General features: G+C 36.2%; 1 protein-coding gene across 14 annotated transcripts in view; it reads left to right on the top strand.

Annotated features, from left to right (window-relative positions):
- The window catches only part of taok3.S (TAO kinase 3 S homeolog), a 113,710-nt gene extending 92,710 nt beyond the window's left edge, over positions 1-21,000 (top strand). For all 14 annotated transcript variants that reach the window (XM_041580399.1, XM_018244250.2, XM_041580398.1 and 11 more), the window contains 6 exons: positions 1,550-1,678; positions 9,255-9,458; positions 9,613-9,852; positions 11,123-11,335; positions 16,617-16,799; positions 19,030-21,000. In XM_041580399.1, coding sequence (XP_041436333.1) covers positions 1,550-1,678; positions 9,255-9,458; positions 9,613-9,852; positions 11,123-11,335; positions 16,617-16,799; positions 19,030-19,191 — 1,131 coding nt within the window. In that variant the 3' untranslated portion in view covers positions 19,192-21,000. The remainder of the gene's footprint in view (positions 1-1,549; positions 1,679-9,254; positions 9,459-9,612; positions 9,853-11,122; positions 11,336-16,616; positions 16,800-19,029) is intronic.
- The last annotated feature ends 1,324 nt before the right edge of the window (positions 21,001-22,324 follow it).

Below are 22,324 nucleotides of genomic sequence, written 5' to 3'. Positions count from 1 at the left end.
TAAAAAGAAATTAAGTTAGTCTGGCAAGATCTATTATGCATAAAACCATGCTGGCACAAACTCATAGTATTATTATTTGCTATGAAGTCCAGTATCTTATCCTTTATTAACCCTTCGAAAAGCTTTCCTACCACTGACGTCAGACTAACTGGCCTATAGTTTTGAGGCTGAGAACGGGATCCTTTTTTGAATAGAGGCACCACATTAGCAATTCGCCAGTCTCTCGGCACTATGCCAGATCTCAATGAATCCTGAAAAATTAAGTAAAGAGGTTTGGCAATCACAGAGCTAAACTCGCTAATTACCCTGGGATGAATACCATCTGGCCCTGGACCTTTGTTAATCTTAACATGTTCAAGTCTCTTTTGAATTTCATCATGTGTGAACCATGCATCATTAGTTGTATTACTAGAATTGGGACTGTTAAGAAGGAAACCTTCACTTACTGGTTCCTCATTTGTGTAGACAGATGAAAAATATGAGTTCAGAATCTGCGCTTTTATTTTGTTTTCATCAACCAGCTGTCCCCCTCTGATAGTAAGTGTCCCACCCCTTCCTGCTTCATCTTTTTACTATTAACATATTTAAAAAATAATTTTGGATTTTTTTTACTGCTTGCTGCAATATCCTTTTCTATAGCAATTTTAGCTTGCCTTATAGCTTCTTTGCATGATTTATTGGCCTCCTTGTACCTTATAAATGTTTCGGCTGTACCAGCTAACTTGAAAGCCTTAAAAGCACGTCTTTTCTTACCCACCTCAACACCAACGCTTCTATTGAACCAAAAAGGTTTTGCTTTGTTTGGTATTGTGATTGGTGGTTACAGCCCATTGGAAATATCCCTAAAGTGTGAGGGCACAAAATATTTACAGATTGCTTGGCAACTTATGATCCTGTTGGGCTGGAACTGAAAGGCATGTGGTAATAGTGACACTTTCCTGTAAAAACCTGAAATGTGTCATTATCATCTTTTTTTGTAAAATAATAGCCAACTTTGGTTATGATATGGATGCATTTTTAAAGAATTGAATTCCAGCACTTGAGTAATATGCATGTACACCATAGTTTCTAAATCACGTTGAAATTTGGCTTCTCTATTGTGAATAGATGGCTTTTGTTGGCAAGAAGTTTGGGCTTAACCAACTGACAAGTTATTAGCCTTTGTATATTATCTACTATGTATTAATCATGCTAAAGCTATACACATTTATTGATTTTCGGGAAAAATTTATATTGAAACCTGCAGAAGCATTTTAGCGAATTTGCGGTTACACTGATGCTTTCTAGTTTTTTGGTCTCAGAACCAGTGTGAAACCTTTATCTCTTTGCAGAATGTCTGGTGGTCTTTTATGTAACCACTGGTTTAAAACATTGCCTCCAAGAAACCATTCTATCCCAAAAATACATTTATCACCACAAAATTATAAATATTGTATCATTGAATAATTGAATTGAATATAATAAAATGCAATTTTGATGATTTTATATTGAACAAAAGGAAAACCTTTAATAATTAGTCATATCCTATGTTTTTCTTTGTTCCTCACAGGCAAGGGTGGCTGCAGCGGATGAAAGGAGATTTCAGCAACAGATTATAGCCCAACAAAAGAGAGACTTAACATCCTTCTTAGAAAGTCAGAAGAAACAGTACAAGATTTGCAAGGAAAAGATTAAAGAGGCACGTTTAATTATGGCGGTGATACCCACAAATGGCAGTGTGAGCTAACCTAATAAGGGCACAATTTAACAACAGAAAACCAACCACTTGGCTATGTTTGATATATTTAATTTCCCAGGATTCTTCTCTGTAAAATGTTGTTTCCAGTATAATTTTACATAATTGCAAAATTGTGAAACTTACACTTCATTATTTCACTTTTGGCCCTTACACCACAAGTTTAGAAACGTCATTTTTTAACCTGCAACATTTGTATTGTATGCTGCATTGATTTGTTTGCCACAGCCTTTTCTTTTGCTGTTCAGTATAAAACTGAAGACACCTAGAAGGACCGATCGCAAATAAGCAAGAACGCCTGTTTGCCTGTATAGATATGTATACAACTCTGTATAGATGTGGCTTCTACAAGCTATTTTTTTTTCTTCATACTGTTGTACAGGTATATCAGATACACAATTTGTCAAGGGCAGATTAACTTAAAATTAAAATCATCAAGTGTGTAAAGAATTTAGGTTCTGATTCTCTGTTTCCCACTGCTTTTGCCTTCTTCATTGACCATGTTCTGCAAGTTTCCCTCATTTATTTTTTCTCTGACGAGTTTGCTCTTTGGGAGGTTATTTAGCAATTTCATATTTTAGTTGTGTTTTAAGTGCATCAGTTCAATCAATAATATGTAGTTTAAAGGAACAGTAACACCAAACAATGAAGGTGTTTTAAAGTCATGAAAATATCACACTACTATAGTTCATCTAAACAAGCTGTTGTGTAGCAATGGCTGAAATTAAAAAAAGGGCTATATAGCACAGGTTAAATAGTGGATAACAGATAACACCATTATGTTCTACAGAGCTTAACTTCTATCTGCTGTGTAACCTGAGCCTTTTCTCCCTTGAATGGCTGCCCCCATTGCTACACAGCAGCTTATTTATATAAACAATAGTAGTGTTTCTGAAGCAAACACAGCAGTTTCACCAGTGCAAGGCAAAACTACATTTTATATTTTCATTACTTTAAAACACTTTCATTTTTTGATGTTACTGTTCCTTTAATGTAAGCATTAATTGAGGATGGATCAGGAAGGATTTGGTATCCATAGACCTATACCTGCAGGAGCAAGGTTGCTGAAGGAGGCAAAATGAGTTGGATGCTTGAGATATCTCTTGCGAGTGTATGCAACAAGCCAGAGGAGAAGTAAATGATATGCACTTGATGCTTTTAACGTTGAGTGGCCAATTCTCTGAAATAAATTGTTTTATTTTTTTTTATACTAAACTATGAGCACTTACTACTTCCACAGTGACAGGATTGCAATCCACATTTTTTAGCCCAAAATCTGCCCCATGTGATCAATGACTGGTGGGTTAGCTGTTTCTTGGACTGTCATTTTCCACCACTGTGTTTAACTTCAGCATAAGGGTTTATGCTGTCATCCTAAAAGCATAAGTTGAGTTGAGCCACAGAATGGTGCTTAAGAGACCAGTTTATATTGTTTGCACAACACTCACAACTAAAGACTTAAAATAAAAGTAATAGTTTGCTGTACTATGCTAAACGTTCAGCTGCCCTAAAACAGTATTTCTGCAGGCCACAGATAGTTAAACTCTCTTTTGAATATCTGTGACACTACACATTCTTGGTGTGTTCTAGGTTGTTGTTTTTATAAGCCAAACTTTGGGTTGGAAGCCATCAAGCATTTAACAAGGTTTATCTGTCATAGAATCTGATTTTATATGTTGGATTTATTGAATTTGAATTGCAGAATGCCAGCTGGTCCTTAGACTCAGGCATCAGACAGCAGCCCATAGCATGTTTGTGAATTGGTATGAAATAAGTTTATATCCTACTTCTTTGTTAACTCTGGTCTCTGTTGAGTGGAAGACTTCTGTTTAGATGTCTAGTCACTGAGTCGGCACAACTTCTATGATATTTTGGATAAATTAATGCTAGTCCATTAATTCTGAATTCCTCCTGCTGATCCTGACCACCTGTTTTACCCATGCTAATGGTACTTCTCCATTCTTTGTAGCATTCAAGCACTGTGTGTGCCATTTGCAAATTTCTGATCCCCAGTATTTAGTAAATCATGCCTTATAGAAACAGTAGTATTTCAGCAGTGACATAAAGTTTATTGGATTAACAGAAAATATACAATATGCATCATAACAAAAATTAGACAGGTGCATAAATTTGGCCATCCCAACAGAGATATTACATTAATACTTAGTTGAGCCTCTTTTTGCAGATGTAACAGCCTCTAGACGCCTCCTATAGCCTTTGATGAGTGTCTGGATTCTGGATGGCGGTATTTTTGACCATTTGTCCATACAAAATCTCTCCAGTTCAGTTAAATTTGATGGCTGCCGAGCATTGACAGCCTGCTTCAAATCATCCCATAGATTTTCCATGATATTCAAGTCGGGGGTCTGTGACAGCCATTCCAGAATATTGTACTTCTCCCTCTGCATAAATGCCTTTGTAGATTTCGAAGTTTGTTTAGGGTCATTGTCTTGTTGGAATATCCAACCCCCGCGTAAATTCAACTTTGTGACTGATGCTGAACATTATCCTGAAGGATTTGTTGATATTGGGTTGAATTCATTCAATCCTTGAATTTAACAAGTGCCCCAGTCCCTGAACTAGCCCCACAGCCCCACAGCATGATGGAACCTCCACCAAACTTGACAGTAGGTAGCAGGTGTTTTTCTTGAAATGCTGTGTTCTTTCTTCCGCCATGTAAAACGCTTTTTGTTATGACCAAATAACTATTTTTTTGTCTCATCATTCCAAAGCACTTTGTTCCAAAATAACTGTGGCTTGTCTAAATGAGCTTTTGCATACAACAAGCGACTCTGTTTGTGGCGTGAGTGCAGAAAGGGCTTCTTTCTCATAACCCTGCCATACAGATTTGTGCAAATTGCACTGTATTGTAGAACGATGTACAGATACACCATCTGCAGCAATATGTTCTTGCAAGTCTTTGGAGGTGATCTTTGAGTTGTCTGTAACCTTTCTCACAATCCTCTGCATATGCCGCTCCTGTATTTTTCTTGGCCTGCCAGACCTGGATCTTACAGCAACTGTGGCCTTCCATTTCCTGATAACATACCTTAAGTTGAAACTGACAGTTTAAACCTCTGAGATAGCTTTTTGTAGCCTTCCCCTAAACCATGATACTGAACAATCTTTGTTTTCAGATCTTTTGAGAGTTGCTTTGAGGACCCCATGCTGTGACTTTTTTCGGTGGAGAGTCAAATTTTCTAATTAAAAAAAAAAATGGTTACTGATCCTTTAAATACCTTTTCTCATGATTGGACACACCTGCCTATGAAGATCAAGGCTTAATGAGCTAATCCAACCAATTTGGTGTTGCCAGTAATCAGTATTGAGCAGTTAAATACTGTTAAATACTGCTTCACTACAAATTTTTGTTCAGAAAACACCCCAGTACTCAGATGTTCCTGGGAAAGGAAAGACATACCACTGTTATCTTTTTTGTTGTTGAAAGTGGAGTAAATTATTATGCAGGCTGAGAGTGGTTTCTTTTTCATATGACTGTATTGGATCATTGTACTTTTTCATATGGCTGTTCTACCATCAGCCCTTTGTTAGCATGGAATTTAGCCCCTGAATTATCCATTGTAGCTCAACATTGTTGCAACTGTTTTTCCCTCCGTGGCACCATGGTTCTGAGGTATGTGCATACCCTTAGTTTCCTGGGCTGCCAAATAGCGTTAGTGCTGTGTTTCATGTGATGACCAGAGCAAGCATTTTGTCAACATTGAGGAATGGACAAAGGGGAGCCTAATTGTAGCTGGTCTAACTTTAGTGGCTGTTCTAGGTACCTAGGAACAGTAACATCAAAAAAAATTGTGTTTTAAAGTAATACATGCAGTGTATATAATAAGTGCAGTAATATAATGCAGTGTTGCCCTGCACTGGTAAAATTGCTGCGTTTGCTTCAGAAACACTACTATTGTTTATATAAATAAGCTGCTGTGTAGCAATGGGGGCAGCCATTCAATTGAGAAAAGGCTCAGGCTACACAGCAGATAAGCTCTGTAGAACATAATGTTATCTGTTATCCACTATTTATCCTGTGCTATATAGCCTTTTTTCAATTTCCGCCATTGCTACACAGCAGCTTGTTTATATGAACTATAGTAGTGTCTCTGAAGCAAACAGATCAGTTTTACCCGTGCAGGGCAACAGTGCATGATATTTTCATTACTTTAAAACACTTTCAGTTTTCTGGTGTTACTGTTCCTTTAACATGCACTGATTTAGACAGTTTGGGCTTTCCTTTACCTTTCATTTTGTGGCCTCTTTCTAAAATTCAAATCTCTTATAATCTAGATCACATATTCAAAACAGAGAGGCTGAATATAGTTTTAAATACATAATTATAGTTTCCTTCTGTTCATCAAACTCTGCACTGTATATCTGTGTCTTGTGAAGGCACCCAACACAGAAAAGCCACAGCAAACTTGATTTCAGTATAGGGATTGCATTTGCATCTGAGACATACAGCATTGTGCCATCTCTGCTTCTGAGTTACCATTCTCCAAGTTTGTGCAATTTGCCAAATGTAAATTTCCTTCTTTGGACATGAGATTTCTTATGGATTGCATGAAGTCCATTGTGCCAGTTCATATCATCTCTTGAGGTTTTAGGCGTTATCAGTTGCATCAGTCTTTCATTTGCATAATTTTACAATACACTGTACTGGAAAGCCTCCAGTTTCTCCTATAGCAGCAAAATGTATAACAGATGACACTGTAAATTGCACATTTTTACTGTGGCCTTCTGGATTGCAAACCTATAGGTTTACAATGTTTATGACATACAATTGTAGTTCTTGTATATTTATTTATATGTTTGCTCGTGTCAACTGCTAAAGTAGTTTTGTCATGAGAAAGAAAAACAACACAGGTCAAGTATTGGGAGTAAACCAAACATCTTAGCTGTAAAATTGTGTTTAAAGGATCAGTAACATCAATTTTGTTTTTTGTTTTTTAAATTGTCAGTATAGAACGAAAAAAAACCCCACAAAGACATATTAAACTTTTAAATCGCTTAGTATTTATTAAGAAATAACTTGCCGAAACTCCGCTTGCGCTCCTCTTCAGTAAAGGCGACACAGCGATGATCCATCTTGCGACACTCGATTTCTCCTCCCTGGCTATCTCCTATAAGGAAAGCAGGAAGGAGAAATCAAGCGCTGCACGATGGATCGCCTTTTCTGAAGAGGAGCGCAAGCAAAGTTTCTGTGAGTTATTTCTTAATAAAGACTCCGCAATTTAAAAGTTTAATTTGTCCTTGTGTTTTTTTTTTTGTTTTTTTCGTTCTATACAAACGAAAATAAGAAATTGATGTTACTGGTCCTTTTAAGCCTACTTTCCAGAATAAGGTAAATGCAAGCCAAGGTTGGGAAAAATTAACAATGGCATTTTTCAAATAACTGTAAGATATTTAGGGAGGAAAAAAGTTTGGTATTTTATTTTGTTTAACACAGAGAGAGAATTGTAGCTATGCCCTATATGTCCTGTATTGTTTCTTAATGCATGCAAAGCACTTCTTCCTTTCAGCTCTGGGGTCCTGAGTTTGATTCAAGCCAGGGCACTATCTGCAATGAGTCTGTATGTTCTCTCTGTGTCTGCTTGTTTTTCTTCCAGGAACTCTGGTTTTCTCCCATACTCCAAAAGCATCCAGGCAGGTTAACTGGCTACTTTTAAAATTGACTAGTGTTTGAATGTGATCAGGATTTTAAGCTCCACTGTAACGAGCTGCAAAATGTATGGGCAATGTAGAAGTACCACAAGAGATTGATTTGTTGAAGGGTCATGTTCACCAGAATATAATATTTCTGTCAGGGAAAAAATGTGTAATGTTTAGCCTAAGAAACAGTTCACTTAAATCTTAGAAATGTTGGTCACTTTTGTGAATTTATTGATAAATGTGGTATTTTTCTTTACCTCTTGAATTTTCTGCTTAAGAAAAGAAAAGGCAGTAGCTCTGTCGTGTTTTTTTTAGATTCTTGCCACCTTTGTACCAGAGCCTTTAGTCACAAGGCTTTTTTAAGGAGCAGGAAAGCCTAAAATTAAGTAAGCTTGATCAGAAAGGTCTATATTAATATATAATACACAAAAGCCATGAATATCCTGTAAATTATATCCTTATAAACGGTGAGTTCTGATGTCATCAGTTATAAACGGTGAGTTCTGATGTCATTTCTGTCACATGACTCACCGAAACTTGTGTATTATAATAAATAAAGTACCCCCAGTTGTAAAATATGAGGATATTAGAAGTTACCTCGGAGTTTCCTGACCTGTATAAAAACACTCGGCCTTCGGCCTCGTGTTTTTATATGGTCATGAAACTCCTCGGTAACTTATAATATCCTTATATTTTACAAAAGGGGGTACTTTATTCACTATATATACACCAGTAAACCCTCAATGCTGCTCTGAGTCCTCTGTCAAAAGAAACACAGCATTTCTTTCCTTCTATTGTGTATACATGGACTTCTGTATCAGACTTCCTGTTTTCAGCTTAAACCTACAGGGCTAGGGCTTGAGCATGCTCCATTTGCTCCCTTTCCCCCTCTCTCCTCCCTTCCCTGTTGTAATCTGAGACCAGAGCTATGAGAGAGCTGGGAGAAATGATGTCACACCAAGCTAATGTGGCAGCTGCTATCAGAGAGAGCTTCTAGGGCTGTTTACTCAGGCATGGTAAAGCATTCTGCAGAATAAATATAGTGTTATATAGCTTGCACTATTGTGGCTAATCTATTGGCAATAAACTGTTTTGGTAACTTTCTTCTCCTTTTAAAGCCCATCATTTGAAAATGCCCTTGGATTTATGTCACATGGTGATATGTCAGAGTTGTTTTTTCTCTCAACTGGTATCTTGGCTACAAAGAGTAAATGATTGGTAGAAATCATTTCACATATAAACTGATTATGCTTATGCAAATACATCTAGATCTGTTCTGTTTTTTTCTTGATTCCTTTTTACTGAGGCAACACAGACACAAAATATACATATTTGTGACATTTCCTTTATTTAGATATAAAATAAAGACAAGAATAGAATGGAAAAAAAAATAGTACCTAAAATACCTAATGTTCAAAGCTATCCACAAAACCAATTTAGCATACAGATATATGATCATTATCCAGCAAGCTCAAAGTTACATGAATGCCCACATTCTATTTAGAACTAAACTTGTGTAAATCAACTTTAGTGGCAAAACAATCTTGTTGAGTTAATTTAAGGTTTATATTTTGTTTAGAAGAATTAATGCATAATTATCCAAATTATGGAAAGATCCCTAATCAAGGGGAAAAAAACCCTCCGAAATGCCTAAATATAGGAGGAAAAATAAAATATCATCATTGACAGTAAACTATGTTGAAACTGAAGAGACAATGTTGCTAAACAATTCTGCTTTTAAAAATGTTACCTGAATGTTCTATTTTATCATTTCAGTAACTCATTAGCTGAAGTTACATAGACCTGTGCCTTTATATATTTAATGCTATATGTTAGTTTTCTTTGATTGCTTTGTGCTCAGGAGTTGAATGAGGACCATAGCACGCCTAAAAAAGAGAAACAAGAACGCATATCAAAACATAAAGAGAACCTCCAACACACTCAAGCTGAAGAAGAAGCTCAGCTCCTTAGCCAACAGAGACTGTACTACGAGAAAAACTGCCGACTCTTTAAAAGGAAAATAATGATTAAGAGGCATGAGGTTGAGCAGCAGCACATTCGTGAGGTAGTCCACGGGTTTTTCAAATTTCCTATAATTGCCCTCATTTCTTGCTCTAACTTTTTGAGTTTATTATAGTTTAGTTACATGACTATTCCATAACTGCATACTTGTTGGCTATGTTCTACTGTTGTCGTGTAATCATTCCATTGTATTTTAGGAGCTTAATAAGAAGCGAACTCAAAAGGAAATGGAGCATGCAATGCTCATCCGCCAGGATGAGTCTACACGGGAGTTAGAGTACCGACAGCTTCAAATGCTTCAGAAGCTTCGGATGGACCTCATAAGACTGCAGCACCAGACTGAACTGGAGAATCAGTTGGAATATAACAAGCGTAGGGAAAGAGAGTTGCACCGGAAACATGTGATGGAACTTCGGCAGCAGCCCAAGAACCTAAAGGTATTCATTGTTGCCTAAAGAGAAACAGAGTGGGTTCTGTTTGGATCCCACAATGTTATGTCTTTCTGTATTTAATGAATCTGCTATTTTTACTTAAATTGTTTGCATTTATTCTGATACATCCTTTATCAGAATACTAAGGGTGAGTATACTATATGTATAAAGGGACAGTCACTGTAAAATGAACCTGGTTGCATTATATCTTGGGCAATGTGTCTCTTGACCAGTGAATTAGTTCTACAGGCAGATCCTCCACAGCTGTAATTTTTTATAGATGGAGAACCCCAAAAACAATACAAGAATACCATCAAAGGGGCCTGTTTGGTGGTAGGGGTGGCAGTGGATTATACACTAACTCTATTCAAATACAAAAGTGGATCTTTAGAAGCATTCTAATTATAGTTACTATTTGTCAGAAAAAACTACTGGTTCGGGTAGGTATTAAATGTTTTTGGAAGAAATCTTGTAAAATTCACCTCCAAGAACAAATTACTTGCTTTCATTTTATCATTGAATCACTCTTTAATGCAGAGTGTTGCAGAAATGGAAGTACCTTTGTTTAACATAGCAATAAGACCAATATTGTTTCTTTGACAATTTGAAATAACCCTTTAAAGAAGGTATCCAGGGAGGAACCTTTTGTTTAGAACAATAAACAATGAACATCTTATTTAATGGAGCAGTTACACTAAAAATTAAAGCATTTTAAATGCTTTAAAGGGCAATATATTGTGCTTTTACCCTGCATAGGTGTATAATTGTGTTTGCATCAGAAACATTACTATAGTTTAATTAAACTGCTGTGTAGCCATGGGAGCAGCAATTCAAGCTGTATAGAGCAACAAGGCTAATGTTTACATATTGGATAGTAGATAAGCTCTGTAGAATATAATGGTTATACTTTTTACACTTTTCTTTTTACATAACCCTATGTCAAATACCACTTATGGCTCATTACAGGGCAATAAAATTACAAACCCATATAAAATGGGACATTTGTTGACCAGAGTTTATGTATTTGTTGGTGATAGATGATTATATGCAAACTTTAAATGCAAGTAAAATATTTTCAGTGTTACTAGTCATTTAATTGTGTGCACACACAACTGTTGACATTTACAAGATTTGTTGTGTGAAAGCTGCAGTAGACTACCTTTATGATGTGATTTGTAGGTAAAAATGGCGATAATATTGAAAGATTTTCCCATAAAATCAATAGAATATTTATTCTATCTCATATTACCTATCTTCTTTTATCCATCACTCATAGGTTATGGAGATGCAGATTAAGAAACAGTTTCAGGACACTTGCAAGGTGCAAACAAAGCAGTACAAGGCCCTAAAGAATCACCAGCTGGAGGTATCCCCAAAGTGTGAGCACAAGACAATATTGAAGTCCCTGAAAGATGAGCAGACACGCAAATTGGCCATTCTGGCTGAACAATATGAGCAAAGCATCAACGAAATGATGGCCTCACAAGCGGTAAGCTTAATACAATATAGCTTGAGATTTGTTGTTTGTAAAAAATCTTTTATATTGGTGCATACTTTACTTAAAATTTACAGTACACAGGACAGCACATGGTTTGTACAATATACGCATCACATGGGGCAGATTTATTAAGGTTTGATTTGTAAATTTGAATTTTCAAGTTTAATTTTTGGTCAAAACGCACAAATTCGATTTGGGAATAATCCAGACTCGAATACGAGATTTATCATACCTGGACCCTGGGAACAACTCAAATTCGACTATTCGCCACCGAGTTCATGTAGAAGTCAATGGCAGAGGTCCAATGACCCATTTGAATATGTTAATAGCCTCCCTGACATTCAAGTTTTTGTTTTTTCTGAGAAAAAAATCTATTTGATTTTAGTCAAATTCAATACGAGTTTTCGGGTCGGTCTCCATACTCTGCCAGTCCTACTCTGCCTGTGTGTGCCCTGCTCTGCCTGTGAAACATAAGCCTGGTATTTGTTCTGGGGGTTTGTTAGCATTTGAAAATTGTTGTTAGGGGCCCTAAGGTGCTGGGGGTGCTGTGTTATCCACAGGGGATGAGGAGGTATATGTATTTAAGAGTATGTCTTAATATGACTTAACTTTTTTCCAGTTACTACTTGTCATAAAAAAACTACTGGCTTTGGTAGGCATTTAAATAATGCTTTTTGTGTTTTCAGTGATATTATGGAAAATAACTTATTAGAAAGTCTTTTACAGAACATTTATCAGCAATGTGTTATGTACTTAATGTATGTTGGGAGACAAGTTCTTCAAGATTAAATAATTTGGATAAGAAAATAGGTTTACAAGTGCACTTCATATTTTTCAATAATCTTAAAATATCTTTTCTGTGAAACAGTAATGCTATGTGGTCTTCATGTTCATACACCTAAAACTAGCTATACAAGCTCTGGTTTTCTAATCTAGTTTTTCTTTCTCTCCCTTCTTACTTGGCAGCTTTGAAGCAACATGTTTGTGGCAACCCCTCCAACTGCTTTTTTCTATTCGGGTTAAGACACACAGAGCTTACTAGTAACAGCAACTTGTTACAAAATAGTCAATAAGACTACATGTGTTATAACAGAGGCAATTCTCATTATTGTCTATGGCATGGTATATTGTAGCCACAAAAAGTAGCTGCTATTAGTTATATTATATTAATTTTGAAAATTTTGAATTCAGTCGAATTTAAGGGAGTTTAAAAAAAAAAAACTTACATGAATTCAAAAATCGACCCTTTATAAATGGGTCTCCCTTTGTTTTGGAAAAGCCAATTATCACTATTGTCTATTTTTTAGCCATGACAAGTACTTGCTACTAATACCTCTGTGTATCTTCATCCTTAGGATGTTTAGAAAAAATTCTTGAATACATCATATGGTATTAAGCTTCTCCTGGCACATTTAGTAAAAGACGATTCTGACTATAAGCAAGCAGCAACCATTAGTTCATGTAGTGGATTGCAGCCCAACATTTAGTGTGGAAAGAGTTATTTTGGAAAGAACAGTGGTGTATACTATATTACTCAATTAAACAGACTCCTGTCGATCCCACATCTTTTAGGAAACTATGGTTATTAATAAGCAGTTTCTACTTTAGTTGGGTATTGGTATTTATTGCTCATGGTGATGTTAGGCCTCTGCATAGCTTAGCTGCTCTTCCACAGAAACAAACAAACAACAGAGCTTGTGTTATATAACATAGTTATTTATATATGTATATATACATATTTAGAGTTAGGTTACTTATTTTAAATACACAGTGATCAGATATTTTTGACCTGCTGTACCCCCTGGCACAAGTTGCATGTTAAAAAGCTGTTACTAGTCACTAGCCATGTTTCTGTTATCTATGCCAGGCAGAAAAGAAGTCTGGACTTAAATGATAGTCAATATTCCGTTTAAGTTAGGGATACAGTGATGAAAACAGTGGCTACCTTTACATAAAATGTGAAAGTAACAGCTTTGGAAACACAGCTTATCCAAAAGTTATTTAAACCTTCCAAGGGGGGTTTGTTTCCTAGTATTTGTGTGTTTAGATTTTAATTTTATGGCAGGGATTTAAAATTTACATCCAGAATGAGTGCCAAAGTCCCACACATGCAAGGCAGCAAGAATAAATGCAATTTATGGTTGATAAATATTTACTACATTGCTTCCTGGCTTAGTAATGAGGATCCATATGTGATGGGAAAATGTAACAATTTAAGAGTTCCTTCTGTTGTGAATGGCACAATGTTCTTTGTTTTTTTAGGGTGATTTAATCCTGTTTATTGTATACATTTTTAAATTGTTACACAAACTCTGATGAACTATACTGTACTCCTGCTTTATTTAATAATCAAACGGCGCATATGGGTGTTTTTGGTACTTAGTGCCTTAGCCCCTAAACATGGTGCAAAAGTCACCATAGACTTCTATTACCTGAAAAATGCATGTGCCAGTGCTCGTCAGGTATGAGTTGCATGGATGCATTTTCAGCAAATACTGGGACAATTTTGGAGGGTGATTTTTGATGTTGCCTTTTTGACCTACAGGGAGTGTCCACTCAGAAAATATATTTTTGTCTAATACATTCATTACAAATTTTCTGTGTTTTTTAATTCATTTGGATATGTCTTGCTATTGAATGCAGTGTTAGTCTGTTCCTTTCAATTCTCTGCCCTGATGGCTCAGACTGTTGAAACAATGTAAGATAAGCATCTGATCAACAGACCTATCTGTAACAGGCAAACCCTGCTTTCAATAGCAAATGTTTTTACAAATAGCTTTAAAAGCACTGAGATTGTTTTATAAATGTATATTGGAAAGTTGCTTCGAATTATGTTCTCTGTTAGGCAATTTTTTATTTTGGGGTTGGCTTGCCCTTTAAGCACCAAAAACCGAACTTTTGAATTTTAGGGTCAAAATAGGTATGTTAAAGGAATTGTTCAGTGTAAAACTAAAAACTGGGTAAATAGATAGGCTGTGCAAAATAAAAAATGTTACTAATATAGTTAGTTAGGTAAAAATGTAATGTATAAGGGCTGGAGTGACTGGATGTCTCACATAATGGCCAGAAAACTACTTACTACTTTTCAGCTCTCTTGGTTTCCACTGACCGTAACCAATCAGTTACTTGAGGGGGGGGGGGCACATGGGTCATATCTGTTGCTTTTGAATCTGAGCTGCATGCTAAGGATCAATTGCAAAATCACTGAACAGAAATGTACCATGCGGCCCCTTTCAAGTCACTGACTAACTCAGAGTTATAGAACTTAAAAGCAGGAAGTAGTGTTTTGGCTATTATGTTAGACATCCAGTCACTCCAGCCTTTATACATTACATAACTAACTATATTAGAATCATTTTATATTTTGCACAGCCTATCTATTTACCCAGTTTTTATTTTCACACGAAACTGTTCCTTTAAACTGATGCTTTTATACTAATAAACCATTTTAATTCATATAATCTGAACCTTTAATATAAAAATGTATATTTTCAAAGCCTGTGTAAGAACTAAACCTTAGGTACCAATTTAAAAGGGTGAGAATTTGATTACTAAAGCCAAGTTTAAATGTTTGAATTTGAGTCAAGTTTTTTTCTTGTCCCTATACAGACACTCAAACATGTTGCAGTAATGGAGTAGGAGAACAATTTTATTAACCAACCCTAAAAACATCTGACAATCCAGACAAAAACATTTTCAGAGAATTATGGTAACTGGAAAATTGCTATGTTTGTATGGGTCAAAATCATGGGCAACCCATTTGATGTCTGGTTGTACCTAAGTCCGATATTAATTCAACTGTATAGGTAATCCCATTGGACAAGGGCTGCACCAAGAGGCAGTGGCAAAACTCTGTATCAGGAGACCATTGGGAATGAAAATGGCACTTCTACCCAAAGGCAATGCACTAGCCTCTGATTCATTCAGTTGTTGGTTTGTATGCCAACCAATGAGTAGGCTCAATAGGTCTACCCATTCAGTTGGCCAAATCTTCAAATATAATAGGAAGAAAACAATAAAACACAGTAAATCCAAGCTAGTCTGTGGTTTCCAAACTCTGGGGCTGGCTTTGGGGCTTGACCTGAAGGCTACGTTTGGTGATATTTGGGGACAATGTCTATTTCAAAGGTCAAAAACAGTGGGAAATGTTTTAGTAAATGTAATTACAATTGAAATCTGTATTTGTTTCTTTTTGCGGTCTCTGGTTATGAAAAGTCAGGTCTTTTTCAGGTTTGTAAATCATATGGCTTCTGCCACACTGTTTTGGGAGTCAGAATCTGTAATGAAGAGAATATAGCCAAACAGTCACTGCTCTCATTAACAATTACAATTAGAATTGACTTTAAAACCAATGAATATTTTTAATGAATGTAGTTGCTTAGGATTATACTTTCTTTCACCATACAAAAGCTGTTCTTCAGTAGACACACTGAAGTAACTTATATAGGTTCAACATAAGAATGGAATGAAGGTAAGTTTTTGTTAAGATGAAGGGGCTACTACCTGTCCTTTTACGTTACCTATGTTTTATCAAATCAACTATTAAGAGCTCAATGTGTAACCTATCATCTTTGATAACTGCGTCCGTTTGCAGCTAAGGAAGCTGGTCATACACAGGCCAATTTGGTCTTGGTCTGATATCTATTGGAAAGTTTGAAATAGTCTGTTGGGTGAGGACCACATTAGATGAAGTCCTATTCTTACAGATCTGCATGTAGCCTCCATGTGTCGTTTCCATTGGCTTGGAGGCTAAATAATTGGTCAGCCCAATTTCACCTGCCAAATGGGAGTATCTCTCCATCTATGGCCAACTTTAGTCTTGCCTTAGCTGCTTTTTTATTTGTCTGGGTGGCCACTGTGTCTTATCTGTCTGCAACATTTTACTGTGTAGTGTAATCAATCCTTATATACAATTTATATCACAATGTATATATTTTATGTGGTTCCCAAGAATCATTGTGACAACATTTAAAGCACAAGTATTGTTATCTACTATCTTTTTCATGTGACCACAAACTTTGGAAAATATGGAACAAACCCCAGATATATGTCCCAGTTCCTCTCTTGTGTAGATACAAATAATCGAAATCCGTTATTTCAACTAAAACAGAATATTTCTAATCAGAAAGCTCCTATTGCTCGTAGTTTGCCTAAATTATTTGATTTTCTTTCTCTACCGTCCATCTTCTCGATATATTGGTTTCTTCTGGCTGTCAACGGTGACCCTCACCTTGTTTTGCGTGCAACACTTATGCCCCGCCTGGGACTACAGCTGCGGTTGGATGAAGCTCAAGAAGCAGAATGCCAAGCTCTTCGGCAACAGCTTCAACAGGAGATGGAGTTGTTGAACGCTTACCAGAGCAAGATCAAGATGCAGACGGAGGCACAGCATGAGCGTGAACTGCAGAAGCTGGAACAGAGGGTGTCCCTCCGCAGAGCGCATTTGGAACAGAAGGTATTTTTCCTTGCTTTCTGCTTAAAGGGATGTCCATATATTTCAGGTTAAACTGATATTATTTGGTTTATGCTACAAAGTCAAATTAAGATTTTGTGTGCGCTCAGCACATGCCTCCAATAAACACAAACAACACTTTACTACAAGTTGCATATATCGTTGCTTTATAGAATATGTAAACTTTACTTAGATATACACTGTTTAACAAAAAAAGACTGAATAGAATGTTTTAAGGGGGCTAGTCATAATAAAAAGCCATTAAAATGTAGTGGGCAGTATTTTAATTAAAAAAAATTTAATATATGTATTTTTTACAACTGCCTCAACCTAACGTGCTGTCATTCACTGGCACAATGTTTTTACAAGGTTACCAAGTTATACAGGTACCTTTTTAAGAAGTAGAATTTAATACTCCTACTCTAATACTAATGTGACCCAGTTTTTCTGAAATATTGCAATATAATTTAACTAGCAAATGGCAGCCCTTTATGTAACAATTTTTTTTAATAAAGGGTTCATAAAGTTAGTAAATGCTTGCCAAACTGTGGGCTGTTTCTTTCCTTTCAAATGTTATGGAAATCTAACACCACAACATCTTAACCATAAAGTTTTGTATTTTATTAACACCGTATGTTACTGGTTTTGTTTTTGGGGACAGAACATTCTATATCACGCCAAATCTTCAAATTATTATTGTAACATGAATCAGTGAAGGCAATATTACCTCCATCTACAGGTGTTGTTTTACCTATTAACCCCTCGAGAGAAAAAAATGCTTATGTTTTAACATCTATATATGCTGTGACTCAAGGGGGTTATATAACGTGAAGAGCACTAAGGAATCTGTTGTGAAACCAGCATGTAGAATTGTAAAGTGTGTGTAGGTGTTGCCTTCTCTGTGTTTAGATTAGGAAGGGACCCCTTCAAAAGGTACATGAGATGTGAGGGTATAATATGAAAGCAAATACACCTAAAGCCATAAAAAACTGTTTCTTTTTTTACCAACTGAAGTATTTCCATAGTATTAAAGGGCCCTTGGAGGTGGTGCTGACCATTTAAGCGCAGAGAAAGTACAAAAAAAACCCTGTAATTTGTTGGGTTTTCTGTCTCATTGCACCTGGACTTAAAGGAACAAAAACACTAAAAAAATGTATTATAAAGTAATGAAAAAATAATGTAGTTTTGCCCTGCACTGGTAAAACTGATCTGTTTGCTTCAGAAACACTACTATAGTTCATATAAACAAGCTGCTGTGAAGCAATGGCCGGAAAAGGAAAAAAGACTATATGGCACAGGATAAATAATGGATAACCGATAACATTTAGTTCTGCAGAGCTTATCTGCTGTCTCCTGTGTAACTTGAGCCTTTTCTCCTTTGAATAGCTGCTACATGGCTACATAGCAGCTTATTTATTTAAACAATATTAGTGTTTCTGAAGCAAACACAGCAGTTTTACTAGTGCAGGGCAACAATGCATTATATTTTTATTATTTTAAAACAATTTCCTTTTGATGTTACTGGTCCTTTAAATTGCCTCCACATGCAGAATATTCAGTTCAGATTGTTGTGGGTGTATGTGCAGTGTTTGTGCCTTTCACAGGTACAAAAGTATGTGTGGTTGCTACAGATACATTCATGCACCCCCTAGCACTGTGTCTGCTGTTTGTAAACTAGATACCTTGTAGTTTATCCTTTCTCATACAAACAGGAAGAACATTTTCATTAATTGTTATTAGTTTGCCTTTTAATATGTTTAACTTTATAAAGTATTACTAGGATATGCAGCACTGTACAATTTTAAAACATAGAAAAGTACACACAGGGAGAAACAGTGACGTGGTGAGTTGTAGCCTGTTCTTGCTGTTGGGTATGGGAAAATTTACCATAAATAATTTGTCAAAGAATATTAGCTCTTTGTACAGTATCAGTGATTTTTTTAGTCACTAAGGATTATTTTACAGTCTGGGAAGATGATAATTTGTAAGTGCCTAAAGTGAGGGGCCCGTCCTTTTGTCATTCATCCAAGATCATATACACATATAAACCCACATCGATCAACTGCCATTGTCATCGTTGGGGGAGAAGTGATGTGTCTTTTTAAAGCTCTTCAGAGCTATATTAAACAATGTTGAGGTTGACACTAGAACAAATAACACAAACTTGATGACACCGCCAGCTCCCCTTATTATATGTTTCCTGTGTGTAAAATGCTTAACATTTCCCTTTCAGATAGAAGAGGAGTTGGCAGCTCTTCAGAAGGAACGCAGTGAAAGGATCAAGCATCTTTTTGAACGCGAAGAAAGAGAAATTGAAACCTTTGACATGGAAAGTTTAAGAATGGGCTTTGGAAATCTGGTGACGTTAGAATATCCCAAGGAGGACTATAGATGAGAGAGGACAGTTTTTGCCATTCAAATAAATAACAATAATAATATTAACAATGACAGCAAGGAGAACCTGCAAACGTACATTCCCCATTTTAACGGGCGTGCTCTCTCTCTCTCTCCCTCCCACTCTCTCTGTCTCTATCTATCTCTCTGACGTCCGTCGGACACTAGTGCCTGTAATTCTTTTTACTCACCAGGGTGCCTCTGGGCAAATCTCAGCACGGAGCGAGCTCCCTGGCATACCTCTCAAGTGTCCCTGATTGTCACTCAAATTTTCAACCCATCAGAACATTTGGTGCTTGTTATACAAACCGAAGATTCAAAGAACGGAAAGGAGTCTTGAAGTAACAGTTGTGTTTTGTGTGGAAACTCTTCCTTTACTCATACCCCTTTTGCGGAAAGAGATAACTTGATTATACAAAGTTTTGTCCATGATGTTCCTTGGGGAAGATGTTGAGAGGTACGTTGTTTTGATATCTCAATGTGAGGATTGCACCTCGGCAGAAAGATTGCAGTGGTTATGAGGCGAAACGCGTGTCCTTGATGTCTGGCTACTTTGAGGGTTGAAGGCATAGTATTAACAGGTTGACCGTATGGCAAAGAATATTGACAACAATATATACAGTATATTTATTGTTTTTTGTTTTTTTAAGATGGCTGTCCGCGGTTTTACTTGGTTTGATATGCCATGATGCACAAATCGTCAAAATCTGTGCGATTAACCCCTTCACCCCTGAGCTAGTTTGTGGCTGTGTTCTATATAATCTGGCAATGGTGTGTTCCTTTAATCTATGTGTGGGATCACTGGTGACACTCCTAGGAGTTTGACTGTAATGAATGAACAATCTCAGCTCCTTTACTGCTAGTGCAGCCAGTAATACAGTCACCAAGCTTCAAAAGTGCTCAAAGCTTGAAAAATGAAAGCAACTCAGGGATGAAGTGATTAATTTATCAACGCTCAATAATACATTTTGAGAGACTAGAGAGAAATGTGGAGATGAATTTAAAAGCCAACAAAATGTGAAATATCTGTTGGTTTCAACAAACATTTTATTCTACTATTCTGTTAAAAGTACAAGCAAAAAAAAAAAAAAAAAATATATATATATATATATATATATATATATATATATATATATATATACACACGTATTCATATACAATTTAATACATAAAAGAGAGAGAGAGAGGCATAAAACTGCAGCCTTAAGATAACTGCTGCTTCGATACACATTGTTGTTTTTTTGGTATTTGTTCGTCAGGAATTAAAAAAAAAAAGAGATTTTATTAAACTATTGAGGTTTGATACATTTTACAGAAACCAATCATGTTGTATATATATATAGACATATTGTTGGGTGAGGGAGAATCAGAATTCGGGGGGAGGGGGGTTGTTGGGCAGATGGGGAGGGTAGAATGTCTTGTGATATATTTTTTGTTGCTTTTTTTTTTTTTTTTTTTTATATTTTGTTCCTTTTGAAGAATTATGCTGGCAGGAGCAGAAATTGTGTTTTGAATATTTAATTGCACCTTTAAGAGAAAAGAAACGCTATCTACTGTACTTTCTACTCCAGTCCTGGTTTTCTTAATTTATGATATACTACAATGTAATGTTTTGTGATCTGGCATATGTTCTAACATACATTATGATTTTTAATGCCCCAAATTGTTTACAAGGATTGGCATATGAATGTGCCAGGCGTTTGTTGTTTTGGGAGTTTGTATTCCCTATATGAATTAACAAAATGTTCCACTTTTAATAATTTCAGTACTTTTACTTTATGGATGAAAATATATTTGTGCTCCATATAAATGTGTCTCAAACAAATTCTCAAGGAAAAGCCTAGCAGAGCAACATTTTCAAGCTATAAGAGGTGAGCAATATCAAGTTCAGTCAGAAATGGAGAATTATTGATAAGCCTGTGTTTAAATGTTCAAATGGGGCCATTTATAGGTTGCCTATACCTTTAAACTGTGATGCGTACTTCAGTGGGTCACGCTTCTTTTTCACTAGTCTCCTTCTTAGGAACAGTGGTTCAGACAGGATGACCAACATGTCCCTTGTCCTTAAATACCAATGACTTAAAGGCAGCAATTAGAACTGGAGTATAAGATGAAAGAGTTGGGAATCATTGAATTATTACATATACATGGAGTTTTGAGATTCTATCCAGTTGAACTCATACAACAAATATGGAAAACATTTTTTTCCTGTCTGAGATATATCTATATATATATATATATATACACACACACACACACACACACACACACACACACACACACACACACACACACACACACACACACACACACACACACACACACACACACACACACACACACACACACACACACACACACACACACACACACACACACACACACACACACACACACACACACACACACACCACACATAAATGGGCAGATTTATCAAAATGCAAGTTTAGAACACAACACGGAAAAACTCACTCACTTTATACTCATTCCTATGGGATTTCTAAAAGCATATTTATCAAATGGTGAACTCCACTGATAAATATGATTCTAAAAATCTCATAGGAATGAATAGAAAGTGAGTGAGTTTTTCTGTGGTGAGTTCTAATCTGACATTTTGATAGATCTGCCCCTATATGTCAGAGGAGCAAACAGTCTCTTGGGCAGAAAACATATGCATGCATACAAAATGTTACATGGGAAGAGAAGTAACCATTGGGCAAATTCTATCGATAAAATCGTTTATGTTGCTCAATTCTAACAGTGGAATTCCTTGATCTTCTCAAGTTCTCATTAGCTGAAAACCAAGACCACAGTTCACTGCAATACATACTACTTTGAGGATTAGCACAATGTTAATGAATAAACCTGTAATTTGACACAGATTCATGTGTCGGCGTCATCTGAAATATTTGAAAGTTGTTTGAAATGTTCCTTTGTGCAACTGTCAATTTTTTTTTTCTTCTCTGTGTTTGTGCATGATTATCACAGTTCTAGGCTTTGTCCTATCCTATATTGCTTGTGTAATGCTGATCTGACGGGATGGAACCAAAAATATGTAAAACCAGGACTGGGGATTTCTCTTATGGTGATGGAGTTAAGAATGTGGGCAGTGTGTAATGTCATGCAGAATACCT

This window comes from Xenopus laevis, chromosome 1S (assembly GCF_017654675.1).
Source record: "Xenopus laevis strain J_2021 chromosome 1S, Xenopus_laevis_v10.1, whole genome shotgun sequence".
Taxonomy (NCBI): domain Eukaryota; kingdom Metazoa; phylum Chordata; class Amphibia; order Anura; family Pipidae; genus Xenopus; species Xenopus laevis.
The sequence above is the reverse complement of the archived record's forward strand: the minus strand, read 5'-3'. Positions and strand labels throughout refer to the sequence as shown.